A 13,195-nucleotide genomic window follows, 5' to 3' on the forward strand; every position below is an offset into this window, starting at 1 on the left:
CTATCAAGACCCTAAAAAGTACCAATAAATGAAAAGTCAACAGGGTTAAAACACGAGCTGAAACAGAAAAGTAATTATTTTTACCGATTTAACATCACAACAAAAGGTCCTCCCTGCAACAATGTAAACGTTAGAATAGGATACCAATAGGAAGGTTTGATACCGCGATGTTTGAAACTTCGGCGGACAGAACATAGACATTTCTGGGTGGTGGGGTGAAGCCCTGGTTGGTGCTGGTCTACTGCATGTGAGCAAAAGTCAGCCAGACGGGAAGTACGGAGTGTCGCTGTGGTAGTTGTAGTCCGGACACACCTTCTGCACCAGTTTGTAGTCGGTGCTGTAGAAGGAGATGAAGATGCAGATGACTTTGAAAGGTTTTGAGCAGAGCCAGGAGACGTGGCTCTGAGTTTGCTCCTGGTAGCACGTCTTGGATGGGTCAAAGTTGCACAGCGTGTTCTTGGCGCCCTTCTCCACCTTCTCGTACTCAATGCGGCAATTGAAGGACTTGGAGTCCTTGGCATCGATGACGGACTGTTGTGCCGCCACGTCGAACTCCACTATCTTGGTGGGAGGGACCAGGCTGACGGACACGTTGCCCTGGCCCGTGGAGTTGTGGCGGAAGTAGACGCTGAATGTTCCGTTGCCGTGATCCACGATCTTACCAGTGATCAGTAGGTTGAGTTTCACCGTCTTGATGTTAGAGTGGAAGTCCCCCCAGCCGAACATCTTCTTGAACTTCCCGGTCTTGACCATGGGCCGCCGTTTAGCCCTGGGGCGCGAGTCCTGCAGGTCTGTGGAATTCCTCAGCCAGTCCCACAGGTCCTGCTCCGAATAAGGCTCCGGAGTGTCGTAGCGGAAGTCCAAAGCTGTGTTGTTCTCTTTGCCATGCAGAGTCTGTAACAGCAGCCGACTGATGGACATGTCCTTACTGCCTTCAGTCCACATGTGCTTGACGTTAGATTTAGGACTCCCAGACTTCACAATCTCGGACTTTGAGGCGTGGGCACTTGGGATCTGATTGAAGAGAGAGAGAGACGAGAAATAGATAAGTATTATTAAACATCACAGGTGTGTTTGGGTGCTGTTGCAGTACTTAAGATCTCAACAAAAATGAAAACCCTTCCTTCATAGTTTAGTAAATATTCAATTGTACTTTCATCTGAGCAGCAGTTGTTTGTGTAGTAATAGTTATGCACACAAAGGGGCGAGCTCCTTACAGGATTAGAAACCGGAAAGACCTCTGGGATGCTTTGCATTTGTTTACCCCCTGAGAGAGCGGAACAACAACGCAACAAAACAACAACAAAACCATATTTAACTCTCCAAAGCAATACAAAAACATTTTTGAGGCTGGTACTACATAATGTTTATCCAAAATATTTTGTTCTGATCTGTTTTTGGTTGTCCTGTGCTTGGTCCTGAGTTGCATCTTTGTCTTGCCCTGACACTGATGTCCTCCCATCAGTTCTCGTCTTCCTCTCGTGTCTAGTCCAGGTCTATTCAGTGGTCTAGTATTTAGTTCTCACTCTGCTGTCTAGTCTTTGTCCAGTCGTCACAAGTCCTGTGCGGGGAGTTCCTCTCCCAGCTCGTGTAAGGGAGGCCAGCTGGTCTACATTGGTAAACCTCACTCCCTGACAACCTTAAGAGCAGTGCTGATTACCAGGGCGATTGCGGAACAGTAAAGCTAGGACTGACCCAGACGGGTTACACTCTGTTTACGCTCATATCTTTTCTCCATGTTTTGTCTGTTTCGAACAATGTAAGTTTATGTTTCATATTTTCGGATCCCGAGTTACTCGAGTATTTTGAAACAAACCTTTTTGAGCAGCACGCCACTGTTCATTTGTCCTGGCTACCATTCATTTGGGTCCACCTCACCTTTCTTGACCGTGAACGTAGAGTATTACCTTGTCTGATACTGTACATCTGTATTTATATCCGTTTCTATAGCAGCGCACTTCAGACTTCCGTCAACAAATGCGTGTTCCTACTCCCGGAAACAAACGTGAGTGTTTTCCAATCATGGCAGATCTGGTAATAGAAGATGAAGATGGCTATTATTGGACAAATGAAGATCACAACCTTATATTTTTGAAGCTGAATATATAGAGGATGAACTACTGCTTATAGAGGCGAGCACAAAGGAAGGGTGAGACGTTGGAGCAGATGGAAACTGAGAGAGTGAAATCGGTGTGACTTCATGTGGAACTTGGAGCAAAGCTATGCACAAATAAATGGAGTGCTTACCCAAAATAAACAGGAAAAAACATCCCCGGCCAGCTGGACCAAACAGACAACTGTCCTCTGAGTAAGTCAATAAAATATTAATCATGATACACGCAGCACGTCATACATGCTGTGTGCAAACAAAACATAAAATAATACTTCACAGATACTAAAATATGATTGTTCATGTTTTTCAGTCAGTACATATTGGTGTCCTACCGCATTGTGTTGTGCATTACAAACTCAAAAGGTGCTGACGTAGAAGCTGGCTTACCTCTTGGCTGATAGCGTAGCATACCCTACGGCAGGGGTCACCAACCTTTTTGAAACCAAGAGCTACTTCTTGGGTAGTGATTAATGCGAAGGGCTACCAGTTTGATACACACTTCAATAAATTGCCAGAAATAGCCAATTTGCTCAATTTACCTTTAACTCTATGTTATTATTAATAATTAATGATGTTTACACTTAATTGAACGGTTTAAAAGAGGAGAAAACACACCAAAAAAATGACAATTAAATTTTGAAACATAGTTTATCTTCAATTTCGACTCTTTAAAATTAAAAATTCAACCGAAAAAAAGAAGAGAAAAACTAGCTAATTCGAATCTTTTTGGAAAAAATTAAAAAAATAATTTATGGAACATCATTAGTAATTTTTCCTGATTAAGATTAATTTTAGAATTTTGATGACATGTTTTAAATAGGTTAAAATCCAATCTGCACTTTGTTAGAATATATAACAAATTGGACCAAGCTATATTTCTAACAAATCATTATTTCTTCTAGATTTTCCAGAACAAAATTTTTAAAAGAAATTCAAAATACTTTGAAATAAGATTTAAATTTGATTCTACAGATTTTCTAGATTTGCCAGAATATTTTTTTTGAATTTGAATCATAATAAGTTTGAAGAAATATTTCACAAATATTCTTCGTCGAAAAAACAGAAGCTAAATTGAAGAATTAAATTAAAATGTATTTATTATTCTTTACAATAAAAAAAAATTAAAATACTTGAACATTGATTTAAATTGTTAGGAAAGAAGAGGAAGGAATTTAAAAGGTAAAAAGGTATATGTGTTTAAAAATCCTAAAATAATTTTTAAGGTTGTATTTTTTCTCTAAAATTGTCTTTCTGAAAGTTATAAGAAGCAAAGTAAAAAAAATAATGAATGTATTTAAACAAGTGAAGACCAAGTCTTTTAAATATTTTTAGGATTTTCAAATTCTATTTGAGTTTTGTCTCTCTTAGAATTAAAAATGTCGGGCAAAGCGAGACCAGCTTGCTAGTAAATAAATAACATTTAAAAAATAGAGGCAGCTCACTGGTAAGTGCTGCTATTTGAGCTATTTTTAGAACAGGCCAGCGGGCTACTCATCTGGTCCTTACGGGCTACCTGGTGCCCGCGGGCACCGCGTTGGTTACCCCTGCCCTACGGTGTTCACTCTTACAATAACAATGTCGCTACAGCTTGGCCATTAAACAGGTTACAGAACGTAAATTAAGTATTGATGGCGCTTTTAAGATGCATTTTTAAGTGATTTAGTTTAGTTTAGTTTAGTTTATTATTTCTTCGGTCAGTGGTCAACAAAATAAACAAACAGTTTTACATAAACAAACAGTTGTACATTCATAAATTGAAAATGTTGCAGACCCAAAGGGTTTAGGCTGAAGTTGAACACGTATTGCGCCTAACCCTATAAACAATGTCAAATACAAGATGAGCTTCCTAAAAATATGACATTTCCTTCGAACAATGAAGTGGATTGTCCGAAGCTTAAACAGTAACAAAAGTGAGTTTAGTACAAAAAGTTTATTTACCCATAGTCAAAAGTGCAAAGTTAGATTGAGCTGCCCATGCAGACAAACAAACGTCCTCCGGAGGACAATCTCTCCCAGCCCTTGTCACTTGGCCATTTCATCTGTTTCCCCATGCCTCAAGGTCCCGTTGTTTCCGACGTGTTTGTTTTGCAACATCCTTGAATCCCTTAGCCATGCTTCGACAATCAAAACATATTGTAGAATGGTCAAACCGACTCCAAATTGATCTTTTACCTACATACGATCTTTCTCTGGTTCGGAATAGAAAAGACAGAAACGAGCAGACATTCTTGACAGACATGAAATATAGCTCAAAGGTCAGAAATTCTACTACAACAACATGTTATAAATACACCTCGTACACAACATAAACACTGTTCAATGATATACACAGTAAAGACATGTGAAATATCCTTGTACACGTGTTAGTTAAACCTTTGCACCAATTATATACTATATACAAACAATTACCGTAATTTCCGGACTATAAGACGCACCTGACTATAAGCCGCACCAGCTAAATTTAGGGGAAAATACAGATTGCTCCATATATAAGCCGCACCCTTGTATAAGCCGCAGGGTTTTGATGTGTAATTAGCGTAGTATATAGGGGTTCCTGCTACCACGGAGGGGATTGTCGGGACAGAGATGACTGTTTGGGAACGCAAAGCGTGCCATTTATTAACCATAAATCTTTCAATCATTCAATCAAACTTTCACATCTTTGACATGGCGAACAGCATTCGTGCAGAGTACAAATAATACAACGCTGCAAAGTAATACAAAGTGCTCGCCTGTACGTTATCAAAATAACCGGCCTGCCGGTATATGAAACGTCAGTCTTTAATCATTGTGTCATCGTCTTCCTCCTGCGTACTAAAACCACCGAAATCCTCTTCGTCGGTGTCGGAGAAGAACAGGCCGTAAATAAGCCGCACCCTTGTATAAGCCGCACCCTTGTATAAGCCGCAGGGACCAGAACGAGGGGGAAAAGTAGCGGCTTATAGTCCGGAAATTACGGTATACTGCCATTATTGTTTATATCCCACATTTAGTTTGTAATTAACATCGATAATAGTATTAACTACTGTGTTGATTCAAGAGTGATATATTTTTCCACGACATTGGTCTTAAAGTGTTCAGAAGAATTTAGAAGAACAATTGATTGCTCCCCTATATACTACGGCAGTGTTTTTCAACCACTGTGCCAGTCTGGTGTGCCGTGTGAGATTATGTAATTTCACCTAACTGGGTTAAAAATATTTTTTGCACACAAGTAATTATAATCCGTAAATAATGTGCCGGATTGTAAATAATGTAAATAATTCAATGTATATACCCTGATGATTATCTTGTGAGATGACTGTATTATGATGATATAGTATGTATCTGATAGTGTATATCTGTATCATGAATCAATTGAAGTGGACCCCGATTCAAACAAGTTTAAAAACGTATTCGAGTGTTACCATTTAGTGGTCAATTGTGCGGTACTTCACTGTGCAACCTACTAATAAAGTCTCAATCAATCAATCAAAAAATTGTTGAGTGTCGGTGCTGTCTAGAGCTCGGCAGAGTAACCGTGTAATACTCTTCCATTTCAGTAGGTGGCAGCGGGGAGCTAATTGCTTTGTAGATTTCGGAAACACGTTGTGTCGTGATCACAATATGCAGACGACAGCGGGAGGCAGCGTTCAGGTACTAAGGTATCTTATGCTTTAACCAAAAATAAACAAAAGGTGAGTGCCGCTAAGAAGTGAAGTATATTTATATAGCGCTTTTCTCTAGTGACTCAAAGCTCTTTTACATAGTGAAAACCAATATCTAAGTAACATTTAAACCAGTGTGGGTGGCACTGAGAGCAGGTGGGTACAGTGTCTTGCCCTAGGACACAACGGCAGGGACTAGGATGGCGGAAGCGGGGATCGAACCTGCAACCCTCAAGTTTCTGGCACGGCCACTCTACCAACCGAGCTATACCACAGAAAAAGGCATTGAAGCTAAGGCATGGCTATGCAAAACGAAACTAAAACTGACCTAGCTGCAAAGTAAACAAAACACAAAATGCTGGACGACAGCAAAGACTTACAGCGTGTGGAAGAGAGACGGCGTCCACAAAGTACATCCGTACATGTCATGACAATCAACAATGTCCCCACAAAGAAGGAAAGCGTCCGCCCAACTTAAATAGTCTGGATTGCAAAACCACGCAGGTGCGGGGCGCTCAAGGAAGACATGAGATAGGAAACAGGAAAATACCAACAAAACAGGAAAAAAAAACACCAAAATTGGAGCGCAAGACAAGGACTAAAACACGACACACAGGAAAACAGCAAACAACTCAAAATAAGTCACGGCGTGATGTGACAGGTCATGACAGTACACCTACTTTGAGACAAGAGCTAAAGTGATGCATGCTTGTTTATGGTTTGAATTTATATCCAACAATTGCGATAACTACTTTTTATTCACAATATCGGCTACTGAGTTTCGTTTTTTAATGATTTCTGCTTGTGGTGTGCCTCAGGAGTTTTTCACTGCAAAAAATGTGCCTTGGCTCAAAAAAGGTTGAAAAACACTGTACTACGGTAATTACACATCAAAACCCTGCGGCTTATACAAGGGTGCGGCTTATATATGGAGCAATCTGTATTTTCCCCTACATTTAGCTGGTGCGGCTTATAGTCGGGTGCGGCTTATAGTCCGGAAATTACGGTAACTACCGTGTTGATTCAAGAGTGATACATTTTTCCACGACATTGGTCTTAAAGTGTTCAGAAGAATTTAGAAGAACAATTGATTGCTCCCATTTGCGGCCAAGCTAGCCACCTAAAACGAGCCGTTTATTACAAATTAGAACGCAGAAAAACCCTAAAATCTTTCGTCTCTCATAAGTATTGTGAACGATAGGCAACAATTCCAAAATAAAGTGTGGTAGTTCCCCATCAAGAAAGCGATGCTGTGATATTATAGCATGAAAGATTTCATATTTAATGGACTGCGTATTTACGGCCTGTTCTTCTCCGACACCGACGAAGAGGATTTGGGTGGTTTTAGTACGCAGGAGGAAGACGATGACACAATGATTAAAGTCTGACTTTTCATATACCGGTAGGCTGGTTATTTTGATAACGTACAGGCGAGCACTTTGTGTTACTTTGCAGCGTTGTATTATTTGTACTCTGCACGAATGCTGTTCGCCATGTCAAAGATGTGAAAGTTTGATTGAAAGATTTATTGTTAATAAATGGGACGCTTTGCGTTCCCAAACAGTCATCTCTGTCCCGACAATCCCCTCCGTGGTAGCAGGAACCCCTATATACTACGGCAGGGGTCACCGCGGGCACCAGGTAGCCCGTAAGGACCAGATGAGTAGCCCGCTGGCCTGTTCTAAAAATAGCTCAAATAGCAGCACTTACCAGTGAGCTGCCTCTATTTTTTAAATTGTATTTATTTACTAGCAAGCTGGTCTCGCTTTGCTCGACATTTTTAATTCTAAGAGAGACAAAACTCAAATAGAATTTGAAAATCCAAGAAAATATTTTAAAGACTTGGTCTTCACTTGTTTAAATAAATTCATTTATTGTTTTACTTTGCTTCTTATAACTTTCAGAAAGACAATTTTAGAGAAAAAATACAACCTTAAAAATGATTTTAGGATTTTTAAACACATATACCTTTTTACCTTTTAAATTCCTTCCTCTACTTTCCTGACAATTTAAATCAATGTTCAAGTAAATTTATTTTTTTCATTGTAAAGAATAATAAATACATTTTAATTTAATTCTTCATTTTAGCTTCTGTTTTTTCGACGAAGAATATTTGTGAAATATTTCTTCAAACTTATTATGATTAAAATACAAAAAAAAATATTCTGACAAATCTGGAAAATCTGTAGAATCAAATTTAAATCTGACTTCAAACTATTTTGAAATTCTTTTAAAATTTTTGTTCTGGAAAATCTAGAAGAAATAATGATTTGTCTTTGTTAGAAATATAGCTTGATCCAATTTGTTATATATTCAAACAAAGTGCAGATTGGATTTTAACCTATTTAAAACATGTCATCAAAATTCTAAAATTAATCTTAATCAGGAAAAATTACTAATGATGTTCCATAAATTATTTTTTACATTTTTTTCAAAAAGATTCGAATTAGCTAGTTTTTCTCTTCTTTTTTTCGGTTGAATTTTGAATTTTAAAGAGTCGAAATTGAAGATAAACTATGTTTCAAAATTTAATTGTCATTTTTTCCGTGTTTTCTCCTCTTTTAAACCGTTCAATTAAGTGTAAATATCATTAATTATTAATAATAACATAGAGTTAAAGGTAAATTGAGCAAATTGGCTATTTCTGGCAATTTATTTAAGTGTGTATCAAACTGGTAGCCCTTCGCATTAATCACTACCCAAGAAGTAGCTCTTGCTTTCAAAAAGGTTGGTGACCCCTGTACTACGGTAATTACACATCAAAACCCTGCGGCTTATAGTCGGGTGCGGCTTATATATGGAGCAATCTGTATTTTCCCCTAAATTTAGCTGGTGCGGCTTATAGTCAGGTGCGGCTTATATATGGAACAATCTGTATTTCCCCCTAAATTTAGCTGGTGCGGCTTATAGTCCGGAAATTACGGTAACTACTGTGTTGATTCAAGAGTGGTACATTTTTCCACGACATTGGTCTTAGAGTGTTCAGAAGAATTTAGAAGAACAATTGATTGCTCCGATTTTCTGCAAAGCTAGCCACCTAAAACGAGCCGTTTATTACGAATTAGAACGCAGAAAAACCCTAAAAATCTTTCGTCTCTCATAAGTATTGTGAACGATAGGCAACAATTCCAAAAGAAAGTGTGGTAGTTCCCCATCAAGAAAGCGATGCTGTGATATCATAGCATGAAAGATTTCATACTGCGTCACTGCAGGCCCCGACTAACAGGACTGATGTGTAACGCAGCAGGCAGACGGACAAAGAGAAGCTAGAGATTGAAGTTAAAAAGGTGCTTCTATTCGAGAACAATTCAAACACTTGACACCTGTAAAGGTAAAAAAAAGTGCCCTAATATCCCCAGAGCGCCGTTTGAAGAGATGATGGATGAACCCCAGGACACGCACGTTGGTGCGTCCAATAAGTGGAATGAGATTCAAACGGACCCCGACGGAGACGTGTGACATTGATGGGTTCTACATTTAAATGTGCTCTGCCATCTGTCTTGATGAGATTCTTGCCTGTTGGATGGACACAGGATCAATACTAGCGATCAATCCCATGGACTTTCTAAGCAAATTGCCTCACAACATGCGTGGCATCACCACGGGGGACAAACACGCTGGCTCACATACAGTGGTGGGCAAAAGTGTACATACACTTGTAAAGGACATCATGTCATGGCTGTCTTGACTTTCCAATCATTTCTAGAACAGAACTTTCCTCCAGAAGGTCTTATCTTCGTCCATGTGGCGTCAGATGAAACAAAAACGGAGCTGTTTGGCCACAATACCCAGCAATATGTTCGGAGGAGAAAAGGTGAGGCCTTTAATCCCGGGAACACCATGCCGACCGTCGAGCATGGTGGTGGTGGTATTATGCTCTGGGCCTGTTTTGCTGTAAATGGGACAATGAAAAAGGAGGATTAGCTCCAAATTCTTCAGGACAAGCTAAAATCATCAGCCCGGAGGTTGGGTCTTGGGCGCAGTTGGGTGTTCCAACAGGACAATGACCCCAAACACACCTCGAAAGTGGTAAAGGAATGGCTAAACCAGGCTACAATCAAGGTTTTAGAATGGCCTTCCCTTTTCTGACAAGTCCATGTCAGAAAAGCAACAAATTTAGCTAAACTGCACCAATTTTCCATCCATTTTCTACCGCTTGTCCTGTTCGGTGTAGCGGGGGGGGTGCTGGAGCCTGTCTCAGCTGCATTCGGGCGGAAGGCGGGGTACACCCTGGACAAGTCGCCACCTTATCGCAGAGTCAACACAGATAGACAGACAACATTCACACACTAGGGTCAATTTAGTGTTGCCAATCAACCTATCCCCAGGTGCATGTCTTTGGAGGTGGGAGGGGCCTATCCCCAGGTGCATGTCTTTGGAGGTGGGAGGGGCCTATCCCCAGGTGCATGTCTTTGGAGGTGGGAGGAAGCCAGGAGTAGAACCCACGCAGTCACGGGGAGAAGATGCAAACTCCACACAGAAAGATCCCGAGCCCGGGATTGAACTCAGGGCTACTCAGGACCTTCGTATTGTGAGGCACATGCACTAACCCCTGTGCCACCGTGCTGCCTGCACCAATTTTGTCCAACCAAATATTAACATTGCTGTATGTATACTTTTGACCCTCACATTTTCAGTAGAGCCATAATAAATTCATAAAAGAAGCAAACTTCATGGATGTTTTTTGCGACCAACAAGTATGTGCTCCAATCACAAAAAAATAAGAGTTGTAGAAATGATTGGAAAGTCATTTTTGGAGCTCTTTGTTCAGTGGATCAGATGTTTGATGAAGCTTTGTGTCTATCTACCACCACTACTGTTTTCTGTTTATTTGTTACTGACTGTGGCAGGACACCTCTGCCTCCGTTTCGCTTTATGTTGCTGGTAAATAATATGGTTGTAGTAGTAGGCTAAAGTTAAATTATTTAGTATGCACTAATTAAAGGGGCAGAGCTTTAAGAGACATTTTAGCTTTTATATCTTTATAAGATATATTTTTTGTAAGAACCACAATTAATAAATATATTTCAGTGAATAACTTATTGTTCAAATCTGTATATAAATATGTACATAAAGTGTTGTAATTATATTGTAAAATGGATGGATGGATGGACGTTAGGGATGTCCGATAATGGCTTTTTGCCGATATCCGATATTGTCCAACTCTTTAATTACCGATACCGATATCAACCGATACCGATATCAACCGATATATACAGTCGTGGAATTAACACATTATTATGCCTAATTTGGACAACCAGGTATGGTGAAGATAAGGTACTTTTTAAAAAAAATGAATCAAATCAAATAAGATAAATTAATTAAAAACATTTTCTTGAATAAAAAAGAAAGTAAAACAATATAAAAACAGTTACATAGAAACTGGTAATTAATGAAAATTTGTAAAATTAACTGTTAAAGGTTAGTATTATTAGTGGAGCAGCAGCACGCACAATCATGTGTGCTTACGGACTGTATCCCTTGCAGACTGTATTGATATATATTGATATATAATGTAGGAAGCACAATATTAATAACAGAAAGAAACAACCCTTTTGTGTGAATGAGGAGGGAGGTTTTTTGGGTTGGTGCACTAATTGTAAGTGTATCTTGTGTTTTTTATGTGGATTTAATAATTAAAAAAATAAAAAATAAAAAAACACGATACTGATAATAAAAAAAACGATACCGATATTTTCCGATATTACATTTTAACGCATTTATCGGCCGATAATATCGGCAGACCGATATTATCGGACATCTCTAATGGACGTTTAAAACAAAACTGTTATTATTAATTAGTAAGTATACATTTTTTGAGCCTTTTTAGAAAAAATAATATCATTGTAGTAAATTATGCAAATTACTCGATGATGTCATGGTGACCACGCCCATAGCCACGCCCCCACCGCCACAGGTATCTTGGCAGTTTATGGGAAACACTGAGTGGCATACCTGCCAACCCTCCCGTTTTTAGCGGGAGAATCCCGGTATTCAGCGCCTCTCCCGACAACCTCCCGGCAGAGATTTTCTCCCGACAAACTCCCGGTATTCAGCCGGAGCTGGAGGCCACGCCCCCTCCAGCTCAATGCGGACCTGAGACTGAGTGGGGACAGCCTGTTCTCACGTCCGCTTTCCCACAATATAAACAGCTCGCCTGCCCAATGACGTCATAACATCTAGGGCTTTCAGAGAGTAGAGTGCACAACTGCGCACACAACAAGGAGACGAAGCAGAAAAACGAGGCAATTACAGACATGGCGACGCCGTCGACGAGCAAGATGAAGAAGTGCGCTTGCAAGTTCCAAAACGAATGGAAACAAGAATTTCAGTTCATCCAGGACAGTTCGAAGGGGAAGGTGTATGTTGCCTGTAAATTTTGTAGAACAGACTTCTCCATTGAACACGGTGGCCGAAATGATATACTCATCATGAACGGAGAAGTTAAACAGGACAATACTGCCATCTAATGGATAGCCACCGGAACACTGAAATTCAAGTATTTCTTTTATTTATATGTAAATAAAATAAATATATATACAGTATATATAGCTAGAATTCACTGAAAGTCAAGTATTTCATACATATATATATATATATATATATATATATATATATATATATATATATATATATATATATATATATATATATATATATATATATATGAAATACTCGAGTTGATGAGCTCTAGCTGTAAATAACAACGCCCCATACCACGCCCCCCCGCCCCCAAACCCCCGACCAAGAAAGCGACGATTACCCCATTAATTTGAGCGAGGATGAAAGATTTGTGAATGAGGAAAGTGAGAGTGAAGGATTAGAGGGCAGTGGAAGCGATTCAGATAGGGAAGATGCTGTGAGAGGCGGGTGGGACCTGATATTCAGCTGGGAATGACTACAACAGTAAATAAACACAAGACATATATATACTCTATTAGCCACAACACAACCAGGCTTGTATTTAATATGCCACAAATTAATCCCGCATAACAAACACCTCCCCCCTCCCGTCCATATAACCCGCCAGCACAACTCAAACACACTCAATCCCACAGCCCAAAGTACCGTTCACTTCCGCAAAGTTCATACATCACATATATTTCCCCAAAGTTACGTACGTGACATGCAACATAGCGGCACGCACGTACGGGCGAGCGCTCAAATGTTTGGAAGAAAGCTGCGTACTCACGGTAGCGCGTCTGCTATCCAACTCAAAGTCCTCCTGGTTGTGTTGCTGCAGCCAGCCGCTAATACACCGCTTCCCACCTACAGCTTCCTTCTTTGCAGTCTCCATTGTCCATTAAACAAATTGCAAACAAATTCACCAACACAGATGTCCAGAATAATGTGGAATTTTGCGATGAAAACAGAACTGTTTGTATTGGGACACAATGGTGATTATATTGCAATACATGTGCTACCTAAAAAAACG

At 39.7% G+C, this 13,195-nt stretch overlaps 1 protein-coding gene across 1 annotated transcript in view; it reads right to left on the reverse strand.

Moving 5' to 3' along the window:
- The window catches only part of nxph1 (neurexophilin 1), a 39,288-nt gene that overhangs the window by 2,319 nt on the left and 23,774 nt on the right, over nucleotides 1–13,195 (reverse strand). Inside the window, exon 2 of the mRNA XM_062028774.1 lies at nucleotides 1–1,014. This exon is cut by the window's left edge and continues 2,319 nt beyond it. Within this exon, the coding sequence (XP_061884758.1) occupies nucleotides 259–1,014 (756 nt within the window). The 3' untranslated portion in view covers nucleotides 1–258. The remainder of the gene's footprint in view (nucleotides 1,015–13,195) is intronic.

This window comes from Entelurus aequoreus, linkage group LG20 (assembly GCF_033978785.1).
Source record: "Entelurus aequoreus isolate RoL-2023_Sb linkage group LG20, RoL_Eaeq_v1.1, whole genome shotgun sequence".
Taxonomy (NCBI): Eukaryota; Metazoa; Chordata; class Actinopteri; order Syngnathiformes; family Syngnathidae; genus Entelurus; species Entelurus aequoreus.